Here is a 22,682-nt window from a genome sequence, read left to right as displayed (position 1 = left end):
TCCCGTTATCTCTGTTTTTCTGTACATACTGTATATTGTCTAACTTATTTCATCTTGGAACTAATGACATATAACTAACACTATTTTTTTTCGCTTCCGTTAGTCCTCAAGCTATCGCTTTATCGTGTCGATCATCAAAAAATCACGGTCCTAATCAACATTTTCTCACATTGGTAGTGGGTTTTTTACGTTGAAACGGTGATAAACTCCGCGGAACTAATGGCTGATAATTTTGAATAAAGTGAAGACATCGAAGCTGCTTGCATTTACCTTCCTCTCGTAGTCCCTCCTAGATTGCGTGTTTCCTCTTGAAGAATTCAGCTGTCCTATACTGTAATTATCATAGTGAAAAGATTGGCCGTAAGTCGAAGTTTCGAAACGCCATGGAGTCACGATTTAACCACTGTTTGAACCGCTACAATAAGGAATTTATTCATCGCTACTTTTTATAATTGGCTGTTGATGAAACATATTTCTGCAAAACTATCAAAATTCGAGTGAATGTCATAGGTGTTGATCATTTCGATCGACGTTTGTTTCTTTTATAACATTGTGCGCCCCAAATTGTTGTAATTAATATTAATAAACCAAACGATCGCCGTAATTAATCGGCTAGTTTTTGCTACTATTAATAAATAATTACATACTAAGTAATTTGGTATTAGAGGTAGACGTTAGGCGCCATTTCTTATCTACATTAATAATTGTAATAAATTAATATTTATTAAATTGTTATAATGTGATAGCGCCTAACCAACGAGTTAAAATATACTACATAGAGTGGCTGTGACCTTAGATACAACACTCTTGGTGGCAATGACAGGCACTACTGTTTTTAAGTCAAAACATTGAAGTCTTTACCACGTGTTGGGCAGGATTGTCACTTTAGAATCTATTTTTCTCATCTAAATCTAGATTGTTTCGTCTGGAATTTAGCTATTTTCTAGATTTTATTTAACTATTATAAGAAGGTCAGATCAGAGTTTAAACCGGTAAGTGTAGTGTAGTACGTAACTCTGAACATACCGATATTTTTATAATCTAAGTACGAGCTAGGTCTTGAAGGGTTTTACTCTAATCCTTATAATTGTCTATTTATAGTGTATTCAGGTCAGTCTAATCCGTATCATACTCTGTACGTTGTTGATTTTTTCGGACAGCGTTTTTCTTCTGCAGAATATAAGTAGTGTTCTTATGTTTTTATTATAATTATAAATCCTTCTAAAAGGTAATATGAAGTTAATAATTGTGGGAAATGGAAGAAGTGTTGCTTTAAAAATAGACAAAGAAAACATGCCAGTAAGTGAAAGAGACCGATATGTACAAACTGCACCATTAGGATATGTACAAATTGTGCACTATATCCATTATTCTGAATAACAAAAGTATATTAAAATCGACCTACAAGCACGTATTTTTGGCATTTATTTTAATATATAACATATGCTATTGTTATAAGAGACTCTGTACTGTTATACTAAGTACAGTTCAACAAATATGCGCTACAGTTATTGGAGTTTCATTAATTTCACTAATCTTAGATAATTAACTCAAATTATTGTTGTTATCTTTTAAAAATTAACTACACATGTGCTATTTTATGTAAGTTTAAAAAATTCTTAATAAATTCTGTACGTGTTAAAATTAATTCATAAAACACATCCGTATCCCTCACCCTCATTTCTTCATCGCTCTTCTCGTAGGTAAGTAAAATTCTTACATATTTTATTTAATTTTTAATATTTTATAAAGTTTTTCTTCGATATTTTCAGCGAATTTAAGCTTAATTCGGATATACGAAGCAAAAGAAGAGTTAATCAATTAACAAAAAGTAAATTCAAATTTCATACAATTTTCATCAAATTTTAAGAATATAAATTATAGAATTTTAAATATTTATTTTTGTGATAACAGAGAGATGTTGGAGTTAAAATAGAGCACGAAAGACGAGACGGACGGAATCGTCGAACTGGAATCAGAGTTGATGCTGGGAAAACTTGGAAAACTAAAGACGGAAGAGGAACATTGCAAGCAGGGGTGGCCATTCTCGTGACTTTGGAAGAGAGGGAGGTAGAAGATTTCGTAGACCAGATTATGGAATGGGGGGTTAAATTCAATTGGAAATTTTTACAATAATTCTCTACATTCCTAATTTACTGCTAAATAACGTTTACGATACAGAAACGTCCTTATTATATCCAAATATTATAATGCACTTAATTTAAAATAAATGCATTTTCTGTTAATTTATATTCCTAAATAAAGTATAATTTTTAATTTTATTGAATTAATAAATATTTAAGAGCAAATTAGAAATTCGTGTAATAATTTTATTAAAATTAATTATCCTTTTTTTTATATTCTAACTGAACTGATGCGAGAGGGTCTATGCTGTGTTGATAAAATTTGAAACAGTATCCATGTTCCTGATTCTAACGATTTATTTTAAAAATATCATATTATATAGTAAATAAAACTGAATATTATATCTTTTTTTATTAATTGACTGATGTAATATTGAAAGCGTAATATACGAATTTCTTTTAACCCGAAATGATCTATTCCGCTTTTTATAAATTTCCCAATTTTAGTTCTCATGGTGAATGCTTATCTTTTTAAACGATCGACTTTCCTAATTCTATTTACCACCACGAAATTAATTTTTTTTTAAATTTAGTTTGATATTCACGAACTGTGTTATTACAGTCACAGCATGAACTTTATGCACTTTTACATTCGATGATGTTATGTGTACATAACAAAAAAACTATTGGAATCGTGTCAAATTTGAGCCTCTGAGTTTTATGCAAATTTCCACGTTTTGAGACCTCCTTAACCCAAAAATTAAAAAAACATTTCGTGGATGTTGGCATCTAATCATTAAATTCTGATGCAAAAAGGTAGGGAAATTGAAAGTCATGTGTCATATCTCGAGTGGGTGAGACTTAATGAAAATGTTATACATTAGTAACGTTTACAATTTATTGTTTTATGAAACCGATCTTTATCCTTAAAATTAAGCTTTTGCCATTCGGTAATAATTAAAATTATAAAACTTTTTATAGCGAAATTTCGTAACAGATGGAGCCACACACGATTTTATTTATTAACTTTACTGAAAATTCGCGTATTCGCTTTCTAGCTGTGTTAAAAGGACTTTGACTAATCAAGTTGATTCCTTTTCGAATTTGAATGACGAATTATGGATGTGACTACTTACTTTTGAACAGGTCGTTTTAGATCACATAGGCATTGTTCTTCAAATTTTACTTGCCATAAACCGACATAATGGATATTATGGTGTTGTTCTAAGTATTTGCGTAGTTTCACACGCAACTGTTGGTAAATTTGCATCCGCAGGTAACTCAAAAAACCACGTTTAGTGTTACCAGTTGCCATTATTTTCACCCAACTACTTACTTTTGATTACAGCTGTATAACTGTACACATTTTATCATAATGCACTAAATATGAATAAATCAGCAAATTTTAACATCTTCAATATTAATATTAGCATAATATATAATTTTTCGTGGCCAGATTTTTAAAATTGTTATTCGTCTATTATAAATCTCAGTACTTAGCACTCAGAACATTTTTTATCTGTCTGTCCTCCCTCGCTACGCCTCTTTAAATTTGATAAGATGAAGATAAGTAGATAATTCTTAAACTTTCATTTTAAAATCGAAAACTGATAATATAATAATATTTCTACATTGCTTGCGAAATCTGTTGACTTGAAATTCAATCTAGAAACGTTTGTTAACACTTCTCGAGTCTGTGGTAAGTTGAAAACTTTCAATAATGTAAAATTAGAAATAGTTTTCTGATATAAATCTATTAAATATCAATTCAAAATATGTCAGTATGCGCCTTTGTTTTATATATTGATAATTTAAAATTAATTTATATTTCGAGGTAGCTGGTAACTTTTTGAACCTTACATAAAGACATAATTCTTATTTGTACTTCTTTTGGGCATATACTTTATTTGATCTTTGTGTACAACTAAAGTCATAAATTACGTAATTTCTACATCGTTGCTGATACACGAAAACCGCGTACGCGCCACTTTTATATCACAGTTTTATATCATAGTTGTACTGATCCTTGGAGTATTTATGTTCTGCAAAAATCTCGGGAAGATTTCACCAATAGAACTGAATGTTACTTATAATAAGCTCAAAAATAATTGAAAAGTTCGCATTTCCGAGAAAACGATTAACTATATACTTTATTTAATAACCTTCAAAACTTCGCGACACACCTACGATTTTTTGCGGCACTTCGGTTGAAAATCACCTCTCTAATATGAACGAGCAATTATTTATTGTGACATTGTCACCATATCGGGCTGCAATTTTAGTCATATTTTCAATTTATTTAATTTAAAATATATACTCTCCACTCCAAATTAGTAGTGTCTTCCCCTGTAGACCCTTGGTAGGATTAGAATCGTAACGCTCATCTGTGTAATTTCTGTTTGGACAAGTTCATTTACAGTTAATCAGAACCGCCTGCCGCTGCACCACATAAAGGACGGAACATAGTATATTACTTACAATAAAACTCCAACGACCTATATATATTATTGTACAATACAATACTCCAATGCAACAATTAACTTGACATCATACCTCAGACCTAGTTAATTACCGCTTTCTCTGTTGTTTAAATAATTATACCAATATTTCAATTCTACCAGTCTTACTACCATCTATATATATAATCGAGACGAGTTAATAATAATAATAATAATCATCATCATCATCATAAGCGCAGAGCCCAAACGGTTAGGAGTTGAAAGTTGAAATTTGGTACACAGTTAGGGTACGTCACGAAAACGCACACTAAGAAGGGATTTTTCGAAATTCTTCTCCACGGGGGAGGGGGACAGGATTAAGTCTTAACACTTCCATCAACAATGGAAGTGTTAAGTAACAATGGAGAACAAGAAAAAGCGACGTGCAAGATTCACGGGCGCTGGAGGAAAAAAAAAAAAAAGACTAATATGTTAGAACATATTTGATTTTCAAATTTAAACAGATTGATTCGGTTTTTCCCGACCCTTCTTCTTTAGAACATTCGATGAAAATCGAACGATATTACAATATTCGATTTTCAAATTCGACCTTTCATTAGAAATATTTAGTTTGTTGATGAAATTACTCTTTTTCTTCTGTGACTATTACGTAATAATCTTAATCTTCGCTATCATTACATTTGCCCGAGCAACGCCGGGCCAATCTGCTAGTTTATTAATATTCCCATCTTTTTATTTATTTTAATTAATTTCTATATGTTCCTATATCTGTCTTTCGAACGAGTCGCTCGCTATATTTATTATTCTAACAACAGGAATACTAATTTCATCTTCCTCGTTATTACAAGGTTTCGCAATCGCGGCATCTTTTTAACTCGCGACAGGTTGCTTCCACATATACATTTGGATTAAAATTCAGTTTTAAAACGTAAATCTAGTGGAAAACCTCACGTCTTTTTTCTTCCAAATGTCCATATTAAATCAGAGATCAAGACTAAAACACAGCAATTTTTATTCATTTTTTAAAAATATCTGTTGCATTAAAAATCTCTTTTTAAATTAGATTTTTATCAATCTTTCGAAAGATTTTTTTTAAAATAAACAATATACATTTGTATTTATAGAACTGCAATTGCACTTAAAATTAAATCTATATACCACATTTTTCTTTTCTAAATTTATTGCCATATGTTTGAATTTATATTTTTATTTATTGTATTTTATTCTGGCACCGGATTATGTTAGAATTTCATACATTTTAAAAATATTTTCAAATAAATTTTAAATATAAATTAATTTTTATATGTTAAATTTCGTACGTTCAAAATAGATTTGAATTTGATTTGAACTTACGAAAAGACAAATTCCTTCGCTACACAATCGACTTAAATCATTAAAGTAGATACTATCATAATTGCATAAATCAATTTAATATTTTTTTTTATAGTTATCCCGTTTGTTATTATATTTATATATAGGTCAATATTACTTTTTACTCGTTATTGTTATAATGATATTCATTTAATGATGCGTTACTCCGTAATTTAGACTCGCTTGTGTACATTATCAACAGCAGTAATGGAAATTGGCTCTGAAGACAAATATGCTTTTTCCAAATTGTACAAAGATCGAAATTTCACCGACAATTATCGAAGTAATGTTATCAATAAAATGGTAGAGATAGAAGAATTTGTTTCATTTTGTCTGCATCAAATATTTCGCGACGGTAAGTTTTAATTCTAATAGCAATTTATATTGGAAAATATTTAGTTTATTCTTTAATAAAGTTACTTAATTTTATTAGACAAAGAAAAAAATCACAAAATTACGAAATTTCTATTATTAAACAAATAAATTGACATAACATAGCTACAGAGCTAAAAACGAATAATAACATGTATTTATGTTTAATTGATTATTTTGTATAGAAAATAAATTATGTTTTAATTACACATTACACAGGCTTGCTTATTGCTCTACTAATTATCTTACAGAAAATATTATTAAAATGTTTCTTGTGGAATAACTCTATTCTGTAATTCTGTAATAATTGCGTATAAATACAAAATAATAATGAAAATTTTATTGTAAATAAAATACTAATCACAGGTTTAGACAAATTGCGCTCTGATGAACTGTTTACTTGCCCAGCATTTTAATTTTATTGTTCAAATATAATAATAAAAATTACATTAAATTTCTAATTACATTACGTTAAATAAATAATATACATTTTAATGATATATTTATATGAAAATTCACGCAGGAAAATTTAAAGAAATTTGTATTGAAACGTGTAAAACCAATTATTGCACTTTGAGGATATTTTTTGTGTTTTTATTTTAAAGATAATCTTGAGTTGAAGTTTGCTATTCTAAAGAAACAATACAAAAAATTCATTTAGTGTTTTGACTCATTTCGAGAACTAAAGTAAATATTCCTTTTCACTCTAACAGAAGCCTTTCGAGGCGAGAGAATTCTGGACGTAGGATGTGGCCCGACTGTTCACAGAATGGCAGCACCGAGCGAATACTTCTCGGAAATTGTTTTGTCCGATTATACCGAGCACAACCGCCAAGCTGTTCGAGAATGGTTAAAAAACGAATCGTCGGCGAAGGATTGGGACAGTTTGATGCAAATGGAAGCGTTACTTGAGGGATATGGGTATATTTTATGAAATTATATTAATTACGTATAGAATTTATTAAGTACAGTAAAACTTCCCTAAGTCGAAGGGCCAAGGGCGGGAAAAATTTTATAGTTACAGATGAGTCAACTTAGAGAATAACAGAATAAAAAGAAGTTGATTCTGAATAGATTTGTATTTTTACCTTTCTTGCATTATATAAAATATCTTTGCTAAATCTTTGCTAGTATTTTTCTTTTTATACAGTCCGCGTAACGTCTTTCAGCAAAATGTTCAATATAACTGATGGAATCGAACAGTTTTACAGGTAGATCTTGTCGAGATAAAGCGAGAGGACCTCTCGCGTTGGACTAGAACGTTGTCTGCAAATTGTATTGAAGAGTAAACAACTAAATGTTTGTACATTTCATGGAAATCCGAAAATTAGGATCACTGTGGATAGAATAAATATTAAAATTCGAGTCGAGAATGTTAAAATTAACATAAATCGGTGTCGGGTAGCCACGAAAACCTTCGAGTTGGAAAATATTCGAGTTAAATCCCTTTGCAATATCATTGAGACCCACCGAGTGCTTCTGTTTCTTCGAGTTAAAGAAATATTTGAGTTAGAGAAGTTTTACTACATATAAAATATCAATTACATCATAATAGTGTTGATGTTTTACTTTTTTGTGATAATAAAGTAATTTACATTATAACGTTTGCATACTTAATTTAATAAGTTATATGTTTATTCACAATATTTATTATAATTCGCTTATTTAATTTTTAATTATTTATTTAACAGAAACCTTGAAGAAGGAATAAATGAAATTAAACTTCGATTGAGACAAAAAATAAAAGAAGTAATTCCTTGCGACGTCTTGAAACAAGACATCATTTCCTCGGACGTCGGAAAGTTTGACGTGTTGTTTACCTCTTTATGCTTAGAAGGGGCATGCTCGACATTAGAAGATTATAAAACCGCCGTTAAAAACTTCAGAAATTACATTTTGCCAAATGGAGGATTTGTAATGGTTTCTGCATTGGAATGTCATAATTATTACGTTGGAGATAATGAAAAACTTCCATGTCTTTTTGTAACTCAAGAGTTTGTAAATGAAACATTGAAGGAAGCGGGATTCGTTAAAAAACATTGCTTTTTTGTAGAAAACAATGAACAACTTCCAGTTGCTAAATTTAGTGGCTACTTAGTATCATCGGCTATTAAATCAGTTTGAAGAATTTTATATGTTGTTTTACATTAAATTACTTTATTATAATTACAGTCGAATTCAACTTTGAACTGTCGGATACATTACATGAATGTACCGTACATGCATCGGTTTCGATATGAATAATATAATGTATTTGATTCTACATTATGTTTAAAGATAAAACTCGAGAAGCATAAAATAAAATATTTGTATTAAGAGCGATATTAATTAATATTATATCACAAAGTTTTGTATAATATACTTTACAAATCACGACATATAAGACAAGTATGAAATTAATAAGCCTATTCCGTTAATAATTGTATTGTCTTTAAAGAATATGAGATGAATATCTTATAAAATTGGAGATTAAAATAAAGTAAAGCGTATTTTAAAAATTAGAATTAAGTTACTATTATTCTACTTAAGAACTTCTACTATTTCGTTCCTGGTAATTCTAGTTATGTTTTTAGAATAATATTTTGTATTTTTCCTAATGGTTTTGAACCGCTTTCGAAATTGTCCCAATTATCGAATCTAGAATATTAATTTTGCCCTCCGAAATGGGGGTTGAGCGTCGGGTTTACACTCCTACCTTGTAAAAACATCTTGTAACGACACAAATAGGAAATTCACCGGAGGGCTCTAAAATGGATGACTTAAGGAACGGAAAGAATAGTGAGATAGAACGGCGAAAACGATTTTTATGGATAGAAGAAACAGAGGTAAAAGGGAAAATAGGAGGGAAAGGACAATGAAAAATGTCTTAACAATAGGTACTTGGAATGTTAGAACTTTATTTAAGACTGGCCAATTTCAAGGTCTTCAGAGAGAACTAGAAAGGTATAATATAGTAATTGCTGCTATTCAAGAAATACGTTGGAAAGAGGGAGTATATTAGAGGGAGATAAATACTTAATAATTCATAGTGGCTGTGTAAATGGCCAATTGGGAACTGGATTTATGATTAAAAAAGAGCTGCATTATTCTATTCTAAATTATCAATGCATGAATGAAAGGATAACCACCATATGTGTAAAGGGAAAATTTTTTAACATCACAATGATTAGTGTGCATGCACCGACAGAGGAGAAGAGGGAAGAGATAAAAAATGAATTTTACAGTCAGTTAGAGGATGTCCTAGAGAGAGTACCAAAACAAGATGTTACACTAATACTGGGGGATTGGAATGCTAAGGTAGGAAGAGAAGAAGTGTATCAAGGAGTCGTCGGAAGAAATAGCATTCGTAAAAATAGTAATAACAATGGTAAACGAGTAGTGGACCTAGCTTCAGGACATAATATGGTGGTTGCAACAACAGTGTTTCCTCATAAAAGAATACATTTAGGTACATGGATTTCACCGGATGGTAATACTGTAAACCAAATAGACCATATACTTATCGATAGAAGGCATGCTACTGATATTACAGATGCAAGATCTTACAGATTGTAGTACAGATCACTACTTGGTGAGGGCAAACTATAGACAAAAAATATCAATCAAGCCAGTCCGTTGATCATGCCCGAACCCACCACCGACTACCGATGCTCGGTGGTTTTATTCACTCGTTTACCGGAGGGTATTATAGAGCTGCAATTTGAAAAATTGTACTTTCAAATTCCCACTGTCGTCCGTTTGCCTCTGTCCTTCCAAAATCTCGAGAACGGAGTTAGATAGATGAAAGCCGAGAAGAAACGAGGAAATTGTAATAGAAAGACTAGATTAACTATGTACGATTTATACTTCAAGTTACGTTATTTCGATTCAAAAAGCTTTCCCCGAACAGAGATAGATACATAACCGGCGCGATTCTATTGTAACAGGAAAAGTATAAGATATGGAGGCAAAACACTACTACACACCACACAGGCGCGTGCTATGTGCTACCTGTCGCAGTAAAAGCATAATGGCGCATCTATTCCGCGTTATATTATAATTCGCGTAGTAATTCAGTGAATATAATATATTTTTTAAAATTATATCCTTATTTTGTAAGAATTATATTTAGTTAATTATTTTGTTATATTTTTGCCAATAGATAGCGCTACGTGTAATTCAAAAAATCCAATGTAAATAAAAATTAATTGATTCATAGAAAGTAATCGATATTTTGAGGTGGGATGTAGAACATGATCTAAGTTAGAAGAATTTGAACGTAACTGCCGAGTTTCGTAGCAATTGGTGGAACGGCCGAGTACAAATAAAAAATCAAAGATTCTTATTTATGAATAGAGTTTATGTAATACGATCCGCTATGCAGTCAGTCAGTCAAATAATCTTTATTCTCTGGCACCGCTGAGCACAGCCAGGCAGAAATACAAAAGGTACATAGTATATACATGCCGTTAGTCATACAAGGGATACAATAAAATGGCAGAGAAAAGGAAAATAAAATAAAATAAAATAAAATAAATAAAATAAATAACATAAATGAATTAAAAAAAAAAGAATAAAAATTTTAGTTATAGTGCACTTTTAAAAATAAAAGTGCACTATAACTAAAATTAAAAAAAAAATAAAAGTGCACTATAACTAAAATAAAATTACTGTACATCAAAGTCTAAATGCTGTAATAGCAGAGCAAGGCATGTAAAAACATTGCCTTGCTCTGCTATACAGGATTAAGCGACACAAAAGCGACTTTTGCGATGCACACGTCTTTTTCAGTAGGAATATCCACCACGAAGAGTTTCTTTTCTCATGCCAAAAATTTCTAATCGTGTGGCCAATTCTTCATGCGTTATTTGTTCTTATTCAGTTAGTGTAACCGCTTCACAATATAAAATACTTAGCTCTAAGTCGTCACAAACACACAGAAAAAACAAGCCATATATTTTCGTTATAATAGACTATATTGGAATAAGGGATCGAAGCCCGTGATGCGAGGGAACGAATGGTTCTAGTTGAATATAGTAAAACCTGCTAATCTGACCACCTGTGTAATGTGACCACTTTGAGCAGGCTTCTAAAATGGTCAGATTAGCAGTTTTACTGTTTATAAAAAATTTAACAGAAATATTCGAATGGCAATGTACTGTTATAATCAGATGACAAAAATATTAATAACAAGTTAACACAGACGTATACAATTTATTAGAACTATAAGAATAATACACCTTTCATTTTACTATCGTTTTTTTGAAACCTATTAATAATATTAAATTTTGACCTATATTACCTAAATAAAGAGTAATAGAAGCCGAATAGTAATAAATGTTCGAATTTAAAATCCTACTCACCAGTTGGTGTCACAAACTGTGATTATTGGTTTCGGAAGATCTTTCACATGCACAAATTCGACCGAAGCTTCTAAATTGGTCGGATATGTGAAATATAATAACAGGAATTGAGTTAATTGGAAGAAAAATCCAAATAAAGCTCCGAAGAAAATAAACAACTTAAATATTTTCCTTTTGATATTTGGTTCTGTGACAATTTGAGGGATTCCCGTCATGAGGACATTCTCTAACATTCTTCTAAGATATCGACGCATATCTTTACTGCTTGGATTTTTTATATATTCTATCATATTTGTCTCTCAACTGACGAAAAAACATTACTTTCAATTTGAATACCAAAAAGTGCTAAAAATACGAAAACAAAACTCATTTTTAACCTTTCCTAGGTTAAAAATGAATAATTTCCAGCAGAGTTGTTATACAATTCGAGTCTATAAATATTACTTTTTCGTTGTTCCTACGATGTCTGCTAGAGGGTAATGAAAACACTAATTTTTAATCGGATTGAAAAGAGAATAAGCTGAATTAGTAATGAAATGTAGGCGGTAAATAGTGCAGCTACTTTCAATATCTAAAACTTCATCGGTTAATTTAATAACATTGTGCAGAGTTCGGTTGTGTATTAAAAATATTTAAATCGATTATCTATAAAATTGTGTCTAAGTGAAAATAAATTAAATTGCGGAATACTAACATTAACCATTAATGTTAACTGTTTATATTAAAACTAGGAGCCCGGGACGCCCCCTAGTGGGCGTTCATTACAAATTTTATGATTAATAACACTAAATAATGATTTTTAATTAACATTCTGTAAATACTTTAAAATAGTTTAATTTGTTTATTTACCTTCGCTGGTAACATTCGCTAGGGCGCCCTTTTTTTTTTTTTTTTTTTTTTTTTTTTTTTTTAACTCTTTCCGCCCTGTGGGCACTAAGAGGGCCTCTTTAGAAAGCCCATTATGGGTTCGGCCAGGCCCACAATGGGGCGACCGGGTGGTGAGGGACGGGGCCCTAGTGGGTGTTAATTTAAATAATAATTTATATTGTTAATTTAAATGTTTTAAATATAATACACGATAGGGGCGCCTCTAGTGCCCGTTTTTGGCATACCGTTACACGGACGGACGGTCGGACAGGCACGCGTTCAATGCGTTATATATATAGATATTAGCTTAACTATTTCACTTATCGTTTTATCGTAGCGGTTCAAATCTATCCGGTTTTTTCGTTATTCGCCCCCTAGTGAACATTACAGGCATTCCGTGACAGTAATAAATTCCTATTACAAATATACTGAATTATTTATATTGTTATATTGACCAAATAATAATGTATTGGCCAAATGAATAATAATAATTTATATTGTTAATTTAAATAATAATTAAAATTGTTAATTTAATTTGAATGTTTGAAATATGACACACGATAGGGGCGCCTCTAGTGTCGGTTATCAAACGGTTACGGGAGGGACGGACGGACGGAAGGAAGGACGGACACCTGTTGAATGGGTTATATATATAGATGTGGAACTTTCAATTTTAATATTGGCCTATTCTACTGCATTTAATATTTAGTAGCTTTAAATAATTATACTTCTGTAAGTTTTAATATATCACTGTCTTTTTACCAGTGGTTTAGTTCATAAACTCAACCGACGACAGACTTTTCACATACTAGCCAATGTTTATTTAAGAATTAAAATTCCAGTACAGTATGCATTTTGACAACTCAGTTCGGTTTTAATTTACAACTTTTCTAAATCGACACATAACACATCGAGACTTAATAATCAGTACTGCTTACAATATGTTATAAAACATAATCTGCAGCCACAAACTTAATAATATAACTACACTTTATATACAATTTTTAAACAGTTATGTTTATATTTTATCATTATTATCAATGCCGTTATCAACCAATCTGTATAAAACAATTTTCATCGGTTATCCTTTTCAGCAACTGTCCTCCTCCCGTAAACATACAAATTGTAACAACACACCAAAGCTGTTGTCCACTCTTTACTCTTTCTGTAATATTTTAGTTTGTAAACATCAAGCCACCTTATTTAACCAGCACTATTTTTAATAAAACCTATTTAGTGCCTACATTCCTCTATTTCCAACCTTTATCACATCTCTTTATCACATTTTTTCCTATTCTATTCTCACACACTTTAAGCACTAGTCTTCTTTGGTTTCGTTCCCTGATATGGCGATTTCAGCCCATCTTCTCTTCTTTTGAACAGTTTATATGAAGGTGTTAGACTATTGGGCTTGTTTCTCTCACGGAGAGTATAATATACTAATGGGCCTATCGACTATCTATATTAATTTAAGCAATAGCGCCCTTTTCCTATTTCCACTACATATATTTTTAAAATAATCATGCCAATTTATATTCCTTAAATTATTATTTATTTTTGAGTCCTTACACATAATTATTTCCAAATGTTCCATCAATTCCCATTTATACATATTTTGTTCCGTTTTTGCCAAGACTATGTCTTGTTTATAAAATCGTACTCCCTGCTGTCTTATCAGCTTAGAGGTATGAAGGAGTATATATCAGGAGTTGAAATTCGGCAGAGAGTATTAGATGCCCAAATCACGCGCGCATAAAAAAATACCAGACTCGTAGGTAGTCAGGGAACCGAGAACCGAAACACAATAAAATACAAAATGGCGACACTCTCTAGAAACAGGCAGTAATGCGAGATTTGCGCACTCCGGTTGGTTGGTTAGTCGGAAATACGAATATTGGGAAATTAAATTTCGACAAACGAATCTTTGAAAAAAACCATTTACTTGTCCCGTGTTATTCCCCACATGTTTCTGGTCGCCACGTGCTAACCTCCGCCGATCCACCGGAAATATCTCGTTTTGTCATCGGAACTTTTTGAAACTAGATGGTGCATCGTTATGATTTTATAATTTTATATTAAATCTACCGAAATATGATTATTTTTACATTTTACATTTATTAATATACATACATTTCGTTTGTGCAAAATAAAAAAAAAACAATAATTGCGAACGATACAATAGCTACCATTATTTTTTTCAAAAAAAATGGGAATTTTCGCATTGACAAAAATTCAACCCGGGGCGTCACGCAACGGGGAGAAATTTCAATATTGGATAGGTTAATTTCAATGAAAATGCGTGGTGGAAGACCTCATGGTGGTGGCCGTGGCCGGCGAAGTTTGAATGATCGCGCTCAAAACCAGCGATACCAAAGATGATTGGAGAATGTGAACGAGACCCGCCGTAAGCGTCGAAGTGATCCCGCTTAGTAGTGAGTCTCCGAGACATAGTCTTGTCCCAAATACGGCCTTGGCGATTTACTTGTTTAAAATTTTAACGCTATTTAAACGAGAGGTGTAGTCGTAAATTAAAAAATGCCAAAGCGCTAACGGCACTGTACAAAGGCTTGGCAAATGCATACTGGAGTTTTAATTTTTAAATAAGCATTAGCTACTATGTGAAAAGTCTGTCGTCGGTTGAGTTTATGAACTAAACCACTGGTAAAAAGACAGTGATATATTAAAACTTACAGAAATATAATTATTTAAAGCTACTAAATATTAAATACAGTAGAATAGGCCAATATTAAAATTGAAATTTCCATATTTTAATATAAACAGTTAACCTCTTAACAGTGGAACAGTCAGCCGTAGCACTTCCACTTAGTTGTGGAGCTAAAGCGTGGGAAATTTTTTAAGAATTTTCCCACGCGTTTTTCTCGTTTCCGTTTAGGAAAAAAAATTTTAAACAGTTACGTCTAGTAAAGAAAAAATCGTTCTTTATTGTCATATAATATTTTTATATATGAATTTTTTTCGCGGTAATTTTTTGCAAAATTTTTTAAAAAAAATTTATAATAAATTCTTTTTTGATTTTCCATCCGTTACGATTTTTCCAAAAGTTTTGAATTTATTTTCAATTTTATATAATTTTTTAAAGTTTTAGGCATTTAAGTAATGACGATTTTTTCCAACTTGCGAATCAAATTCAAGAAAATGTAATTGACAGTTAACGAATTTCATCCACAACAATAGATGACGTAAAGGTTGTTACGTTTACAACTACGACGACTGGCGGCCTTTCCCCCCAGACTGAAATGTGGGTGAAGGTCGTCTCGTGTTCTACATTCTGTAGAAGTGACGTAATCATTGTAAATAAAAGAAAATTTCAGTATATCTTTTATTTAAAATTTTAAAATTCGTTGTTCAAATTTACACCGAAATATTAAAGCGGATTAAAATATTAGCATTTTGTAAATAAACTTACTTGACATATAATAAATTTGAATAAATTAATTTTTAAGAAACAACAAAAAATGTAGAAATATTTTTATATTCATCTTCACATTTATAACATATGTTATCGTCATTGACCGATATTTAATTTTAAAAACAATTTTCATCATTGGCATGCATCAGAAATAAAAGCATAACTTCCCTAAAACACACTTCACTGAGAGGGTCCGCTTCACTCTGAAAAAGCAGACAGTTTTATGTCAGAAATCCAATGTGTGACCTACTTTCTCTAACATAGTAAAACAAACTAAGTTACAGTACAACAATACACATAAACACAAATAAATTAGTAGCCCAATAATACATACCTTCATTTATATCCATATGTAATATCCAAAGGTCAGTTCTCGCAAATTGTCGAAAAAATAAATTATTTTCAACTTTCTTTCTGAATTTAGAACTAATTCACAGTAAACTTTACGCCTTTAAATATCCATTGCAATCAACGCAAAATGTATGAATCCACGTAATAAAAAATTATCGCAGTGAACTTCGAAAAAACGAGAAACACAGAAGCATTAAACCGCACTTCACGAACTGATCATATACAATAGACAAAACGAAAATGCTCTTGTCCAATGTCATCAGGTGACAAAAAGTTTCTAAATAAACGCTAAAAGTTTTAAAGAATTCTTCCACAAAAACCGATGAATTTAATTAATACACAATAACTAAATCTGTTTAATAAAGATTAATAATTTTCCATTATAATTATGCAAATTAGATATAAAAAAGATCATTGCGCAAATTCTCCCGCGAACCATGGATGACTCTTACGTCATCCTGGATTGAAGTTTTCCTGAAAAATACTAAAAATTTTATATAATTATTTTACTAATCCAGTCAAATTTAAATAATATAAAATGTCTAGATCTGTTTAATAAAGATTAGTAATGTACTATCACTAATATGCAAATTAGATATGACAAAGATCAATGTGGGAAAACTCCCGCCAAAATAAAAATAGCTTTCGGTCACGTGATCACCAAGAAATACGAAGAAATATGTCAAAAAGTTTAATGTTTGTGTACAAATTAATAAATTTTAACTAATGTCCTCGTTTAAAATTTAATGTTTCTGTAAAAATTAGTAAACTGTAACAAATTTCATCAAAGACAACAGAATAATTTTCAGCTTATAAAAACTTTACAATAAATGATTATTTCTTCGAAAGAAGTCGATATGCACGAATAAATAATAAATATGTAATAATGCTTTTATCCATTTTAAGTGGATATTGTAAAAATTAAGCTATTTAATTTGTTTGGCTTTTATAATTTAGTTTCCGAATATTTTACTGTGAAATTCCATTCAGTAAACAGAAACAAAGACAAGCTATTAATTATAAACAGGACAATAGAATAATTTTTACGTGAATTGAGTGTAAATACAGAAAAAAACGAATTATATCAAAGATGGGACGAATAAGCTGACATCCCTCGAACAGAGCTCATATACTCATTGTCATTTTCAGCCTGGTTCCCACTTCGACTGTTTTATCTTGGGAAAAAGTTAATTTTTCAAAATAAAAGTACTTTGTTCTTAGTGAAGAAAAATAAAAGTATCGAAATATAATATTCAGAATTAAAAATATTGATGTATGTCCATATTAGAAATGTATATTTTATTCCGATATTAGAAATAATATCACGAGAAAAACATTAGATATATGAAATACGGCCATAAACAATTTCTTTCTGTCAAATAAATTAAGGATTAAACAGGTTTATTTAGAAAAATTCAATCGCGAATAACTGACTTTAAATATACAGAGGATACAGTATGCTTGTTATGTGATAGTATCTGCGTTTACAAATTAACAGAATTTTCCTTTTTTTTACACATTATTATGCTATAATCTAGGAAACTATGTTTAATAATAAGACATACTACAGAAAGGGTAAGAAAGGAACGTCAGTCATTGTAACTAATGTATTATTGAAAGTTTCATTCATATAGATAATTAATTTTATCAAGATACATTTCTCCAAAAGAAAATTATCGATATTTATCGTAAATATAAGTAAATTTTATTATAATTTAGATAAAAACTCATTTTTTCCCCACGCATGGCTTCTTTCCCCTCCCTCTTACTCCTATACTTGGAACATTCCATTTCATAATTTGATGTAATAATAACGTTTAAAATGATTCTAAATAAAATATTGACACTTAAAGTAGGTTAATATAGGCCTATATTGTCACGAGTCTCAGGTGTATTCATAAAAATGTAATAATCTATACAATAATACTTTCTCACATGCTCCATGTGTTAAAGTTTGCAGCTGTAATTGAAGGTAATATATAAAGAAACAAAATGTTTATATTATCAATAGTTATAAAAGATATCTTATTTTCACGTAGAAAAACAAAATAAGACAGAAGAAACAGACAATCACACGATATCTCTATCCAGGACATTCTATAATTGATTTCAAATTTCTAATGTCGACATACATGAATATTTTTGTGTGTGTGAATATTATATTTCGATACTTTTATGTTTCTTCACTAAGAACATCTTAAAACATTAACTTTTTACCAACAAAAAACAGTCGAAGTAGAAACAGGCTGAAAATAACAACGAATTATAAGCTCTGTTCTGGGGATGTAAGCTTGTTTCTCCCATCTTTGATATAATTCGATTTTTTTCTGTATTTACACTCAACTTACGTATAAATTATTGTATTGTGCTGTTTATACTTAATAACCTAACTTTGTTTCTGTTTACTAAATTGAATTTCACAGTAAAATACTCGGAAACTCTAAATTATAAAAGCCACACAGATTAAATGGCTTAATTTTTACAATATCAACTTAAAATGGATAAAAGCATTATTAAATAATTATTATTTATTCGTGTATATCGACTTCTTTCGAAGAAATACTCATTTATTGTACGGTTTATGTAAGCTGAAAAATTAAATTTTAAACATATTTCTTGGTGAACACGTGACCGAAAGCTATTTTTATCTTGGCGGAAGATTTCCTAGTGACCTATCTCATATCTAATTTGCATATTTGTAATAATATTTGTGATAATCTTTATTAAACAGATCTAGACATTTTATATTATTTAAATTTGACTGGATTAATTAAATAATTATATAAAATTGTCAGTGTTTAGTGGGAAAGCTTCAATCGCATTGACATCGTAAGTTTTTCCATGACGTATAGTTGGCGGGAGAATTTGCGCAGCGATCTTTTTTATATCTAATTTGCATAATTATAGTGGTAAATTATTAACCTTTATTAAACAGATTTAGTTATTGTGTATTAATTAAATTCATCGAATTTCATGAAATAATTTTTTAAAACTTTTAGCATTTATTCTAAAACTTTTCGTCATGTGATAAAATTTTTACAGGAGCATCACTATATTAATCAATTGGCGGGAAAATTTAATAGCGTGCGGTTTGGTGTTTCTGTGTTTCTCGTTTTTTCGAAGTTCACTGCGATAAATTTTTATTACGTGGATTCATAGATTTTGCGTTGTTTTTAACGGATAAAAGGTGGAAATTTTACTCTGAATATAGAACTTGTTTTTCAGAATATGCTACTTTACAGAAAGAAAAGTTGAAAATAATTTATTTTTTGACAATTTGCGAGAACTGATCTTTGTTTGGATGTAAATGAAGGCATGTATTATAGGTTTACTAATTTATTTGTGCATATAATTATGTAGTTCTAGTTTGAAACATTTATGGTTTTTAGTGTTTATAAGCGTGTTATTTAGACATGTCTACCAATTTAGTGCTAAAACGTAGAACTACGTCAAAGAAGAATACAAACTTTAATTAGCAAGTAGTCCCTTTATTAGCAAACTAATTTGTTGGTAGATTTTTTTACATTTAAAGTGTAATTACATGAAACTAAATGGATGTGAACATAGAAAGTAGAATATGGCAAGACTAATAGATAAAACTATTATTACATATTACTCGATCAGAAAAATTTATACTTGAAGAATTTTGTTTTGATAATTATTGCCTAGGGTTTATGTCGAAAATATTTTTCAGTTATATTTGTAATTACAGTTAATTCGAATAGTAATGGCGCTTAAATATTTATAGGATTAATTGAAGTTTTCGAATTTTGTTTGAGGAAACTGAGGAAGGCAAGAGTATCTACAGTTGTATAATGAACTGAATTTAAGTAAATTAGGTGACTTTGTATGTTTCGATGTAGTTTTTTATAATATTACGATATACGAACTTTCGATTTTGTAAATTGTATTATACTAAAAAATAAAGTTTTTCGTTATTCTCCTACTTAATGATGTATTTATAATGTTTCTGAACTAAATAATACTTATTAAATTGAAATCCGAGCTTTACAAAGTACTATGAATATTAGAGAAGACCGTTTTACTATAAACTACTACGTTTTACTACAGCTTACTCCAATGTTGATTCTACGAAAAGTAGGTCAGACAAGGACCGTTAGACTAATGACGTAGGCTGTTTACTTTTTCCGGTCGCATCGGTGCACTCCCGATAGCGTCATTTACAGAAGTCACACCTACTTTTTTCTGACGCGAGCCAATTAGGAATATTAATTTTTTTAACCAATCAGATGACGGCGGGAGATTTAAATTCGATTTATGTCGATAGATGGCCGTCTAAAATTTCATATTTATTTTAATTTTCTTTCTTTTATTGTAATTTCTCGAGAACTAAAGGATATTCCAAAACAAAGTTGGAGAACCCAACTACTCGTGAAAATTCTACGACTTCACGAAATGGTCCAGGTATTTTATAAGAATTTTTTAACGACTATAGTCGTCCTTCACCACTGCCACTCGATCGCCTTGGACGACTATTCTCGTTCTTCACTGTTAAGAGGTTATTTTCTTCGATGCTTTATTTGGATTTTTCTTCCAATTAACTCAATTCCTATTATCATATTTTACATATCCGACGAATTTAGAAGCTTCGGTCGAATTTGTGCATGTGCAGTGGTGATATTCAGCGGGTTCGCACAGGTTCGCCCGAACTCGTTGTTAAAATTTTCAGTTTCCCGAACCTTGTTAAACACATGGAACATTTCTCAGTTGGTTTGTTTTTTTTTTTTTAAATATATTAAAATATACGTATTATACTCTGTAATACTACTAAACTAGGGCCTTATACCCCGTTTGCACCGAGCATTTCAATCTAGATTGCGAGCAAGGTCGGGGACTATGTCTTGGCGCGATCTCTCTCAACCGTTTCAATCTCGACCGAAACGAGGTTTAATCGCGATCGATTTAAGAGAGTTCTTGAAAGTAGATCCAGTCATGAGAGAGATCCCAGAATGCCACGCGCGTGAGATAATACAAGATGGCTGTGCAACACGTGTCGGGCTATGGACAGCGAAAGAAAAAGGATAATGTATCTCGAGAGATGATAACATCTGTCTATAACGAGGAATGCCATTCCGCGGCAAAGAATTTCTCTGTCTAAAAGCAAAAAAAAAGGTCGACGGCATTAAAATACCATTGTCACCTGGTCTTCACCCAGGGCTCGTTACGTTCCAAATACGCCACTGATTGTTAGATATATCGCAAGAAAAGGTATTGTATTGGGTGTACTATAGATTACCACCTATGGAATTTCGAGACTTTGATTACATATTTGAACTCGGGGGACAGAGAAGAGTTCAACGGTACCCTATTTTTGGACCGGAGACGAAAAATAAAAAAGTTATCATACTTTTTAAGTTACCATACTTTTTTAATGCTTTCACGAAGACGGCACCATAGTTGCTAGTACTGCCATCTTGCGGTAAAGTCTGCAAACCGTGACGCCCGACTACGGTCATCTCCAGGAGGGTTAAACACGCGATACGAGAGCGGAGCGACGCGACTTCCGATCATCGCACGATCGCCATTTCGGTTAATGTTACTTATGGCAGCGAACATGGCGGCCGTTCCCACTGTTCGTGCTCTTGACTGACCTCCCGAAGGGGAGCCGCCGGCAAGCCGCCATGTGCTAAACGTCACTAGTTATTGATTCACGGTAGTTCATGAACAAAGTAAAAAAAGGGGGGAAAACGTCTACTAAAGGCAATTTTAACGGCAAGCGACGCGACTCCCGATTGCGATAGCGAAGCCGACTTAGCGGAGAGAGCGACGCGACTCCCTATCATCGCGCGATCGCTGGAAAAAAGTATGATAACTTTATTATTTTTCGTCTCCGATCCAAAAGTAGGGTATCGTTGAACTCGTCTCGGTCTCTTAAGTTCAGATATATACTCAAAGACCCGAAATTCCATAGGTGGTAATCTTTAGTATCCCCATTGTATTTATTTCTAGCTAAAACTTCCATTTCGTTTGTCGGTGATTGTCAGGGAAAAATTTTCTGCTAGCGAACCCCTTGTTAAATATTTCGAATATCACCACTGAATGTGGCCATACTCCATCATAAGAAGTATACAATTCCAATTAACTCAATTCCTGTTATTATATTTCACATATCCGACCAATTTAGAAGCTTCGGTCGAATTTGTGCATGTGAAAGATCTTCCGAAACCAATAATCACAGTTTGTGACACCAACTGGTGAGTAGGATTTTAAATTCGAACATTTATTACTATTCGGCTTCTATTACTCTTTATTTAGGTAATATAGGTCAAAATTTAATATTATTAATAGGTTTCAAAAAAACGATAGTAAAATGAAAGGTGTATTATTCTTATAGTTCTAATAAATAGAGCTAAGTATTTTATATTGTGAAGCGGTTACACTAACT

General features: G+C 31.3%; 1 protein-coding gene and 1 long non-coding RNA gene across 2 annotated transcripts; both read left to right on the top strand.

The window, feature by feature from the left end:
- Positions 1 to 1,673: 1,673 nt before the first annotated feature.
- LOC136976020 (uncharacterized) lies at positions 1,674 to 2,030 on the top strand. The gene is made up of 3 exons (XR_010880862.1): positions 1,674 to 1,703; positions 1,773 to 1,831; positions 1,915 to 2,030. It is a non-coding gene; the product is annotated as an uncharacterized lncRNA (long non-coding RNA).
- A 1,697-nt stretch (positions 2,031 to 3,727) lies between these two features.
- Positions 3,728 to 8,499, top strand: LOC136976019 (nicotinamide N-methyltransferase-like). The gene is made up of 4 exons (XM_067271217.1): positions 3,728 to 3,783; positions 6,092 to 6,269; positions 7,000 to 7,207; positions 7,978 to 8,499. Exons 2-4 carry the CDS (start codon positions 6,122 to 6,124, stop codon positions 8,408 to 8,410), a joined length of 789 nt encoding a protein of 262 aa, XP_067127318.1. The 5' UTR covers positions 3,728 to 3,783; positions 6,092 to 6,121; the 3' UTR covers positions 8,411 to 8,499.
- The last annotated feature ends 14,183 nt before the right edge of the window (positions 8,500 to 22,682 follow it).

Source organism: Centruroides vittatus, unplaced genomic scaffold (genome assembly GCF_030686945.1).
Source record: "Centruroides vittatus isolate TY-2023 unplaced genomic scaffold, ASM3068694v2 contig_392, whole genome shotgun sequence".
Taxonomy (NCBI): domain Eukaryota; kingdom Metazoa; phylum Arthropoda; class Arachnida; order Scorpiones; family Buthidae; genus Centruroides; species Centruroides vittatus.
The sequence above is the reverse complement of the archived record's forward strand: the minus strand, read 5'-3'. Positions and strand labels throughout refer to the sequence as shown.

Bases quoted from the DNA above. Each gene is read 5' to 3' on its own strand.
- LOC136976019 (XM_067271217.1), top strand. From the start codon at position 6,122: ATGGAAATTGGCTCTGAAGACAAATATGCTTTTTCCAAATTGTACAAA. The intron at 6,270-6,999 runs GTAAGTTTTAAT...TCACTCTAACAG, and splicing joins GCATCAAATATTTCGCGACG to AAGCCTTTCGAGGCGAGAGA. The intron at 7,208-7,977 runs GTATATTTTATG...TTTATTTAACAG, and splicing joins GCGTTACTTGAGGGATATGG to AAACCTTGAAGAAGGAATAA.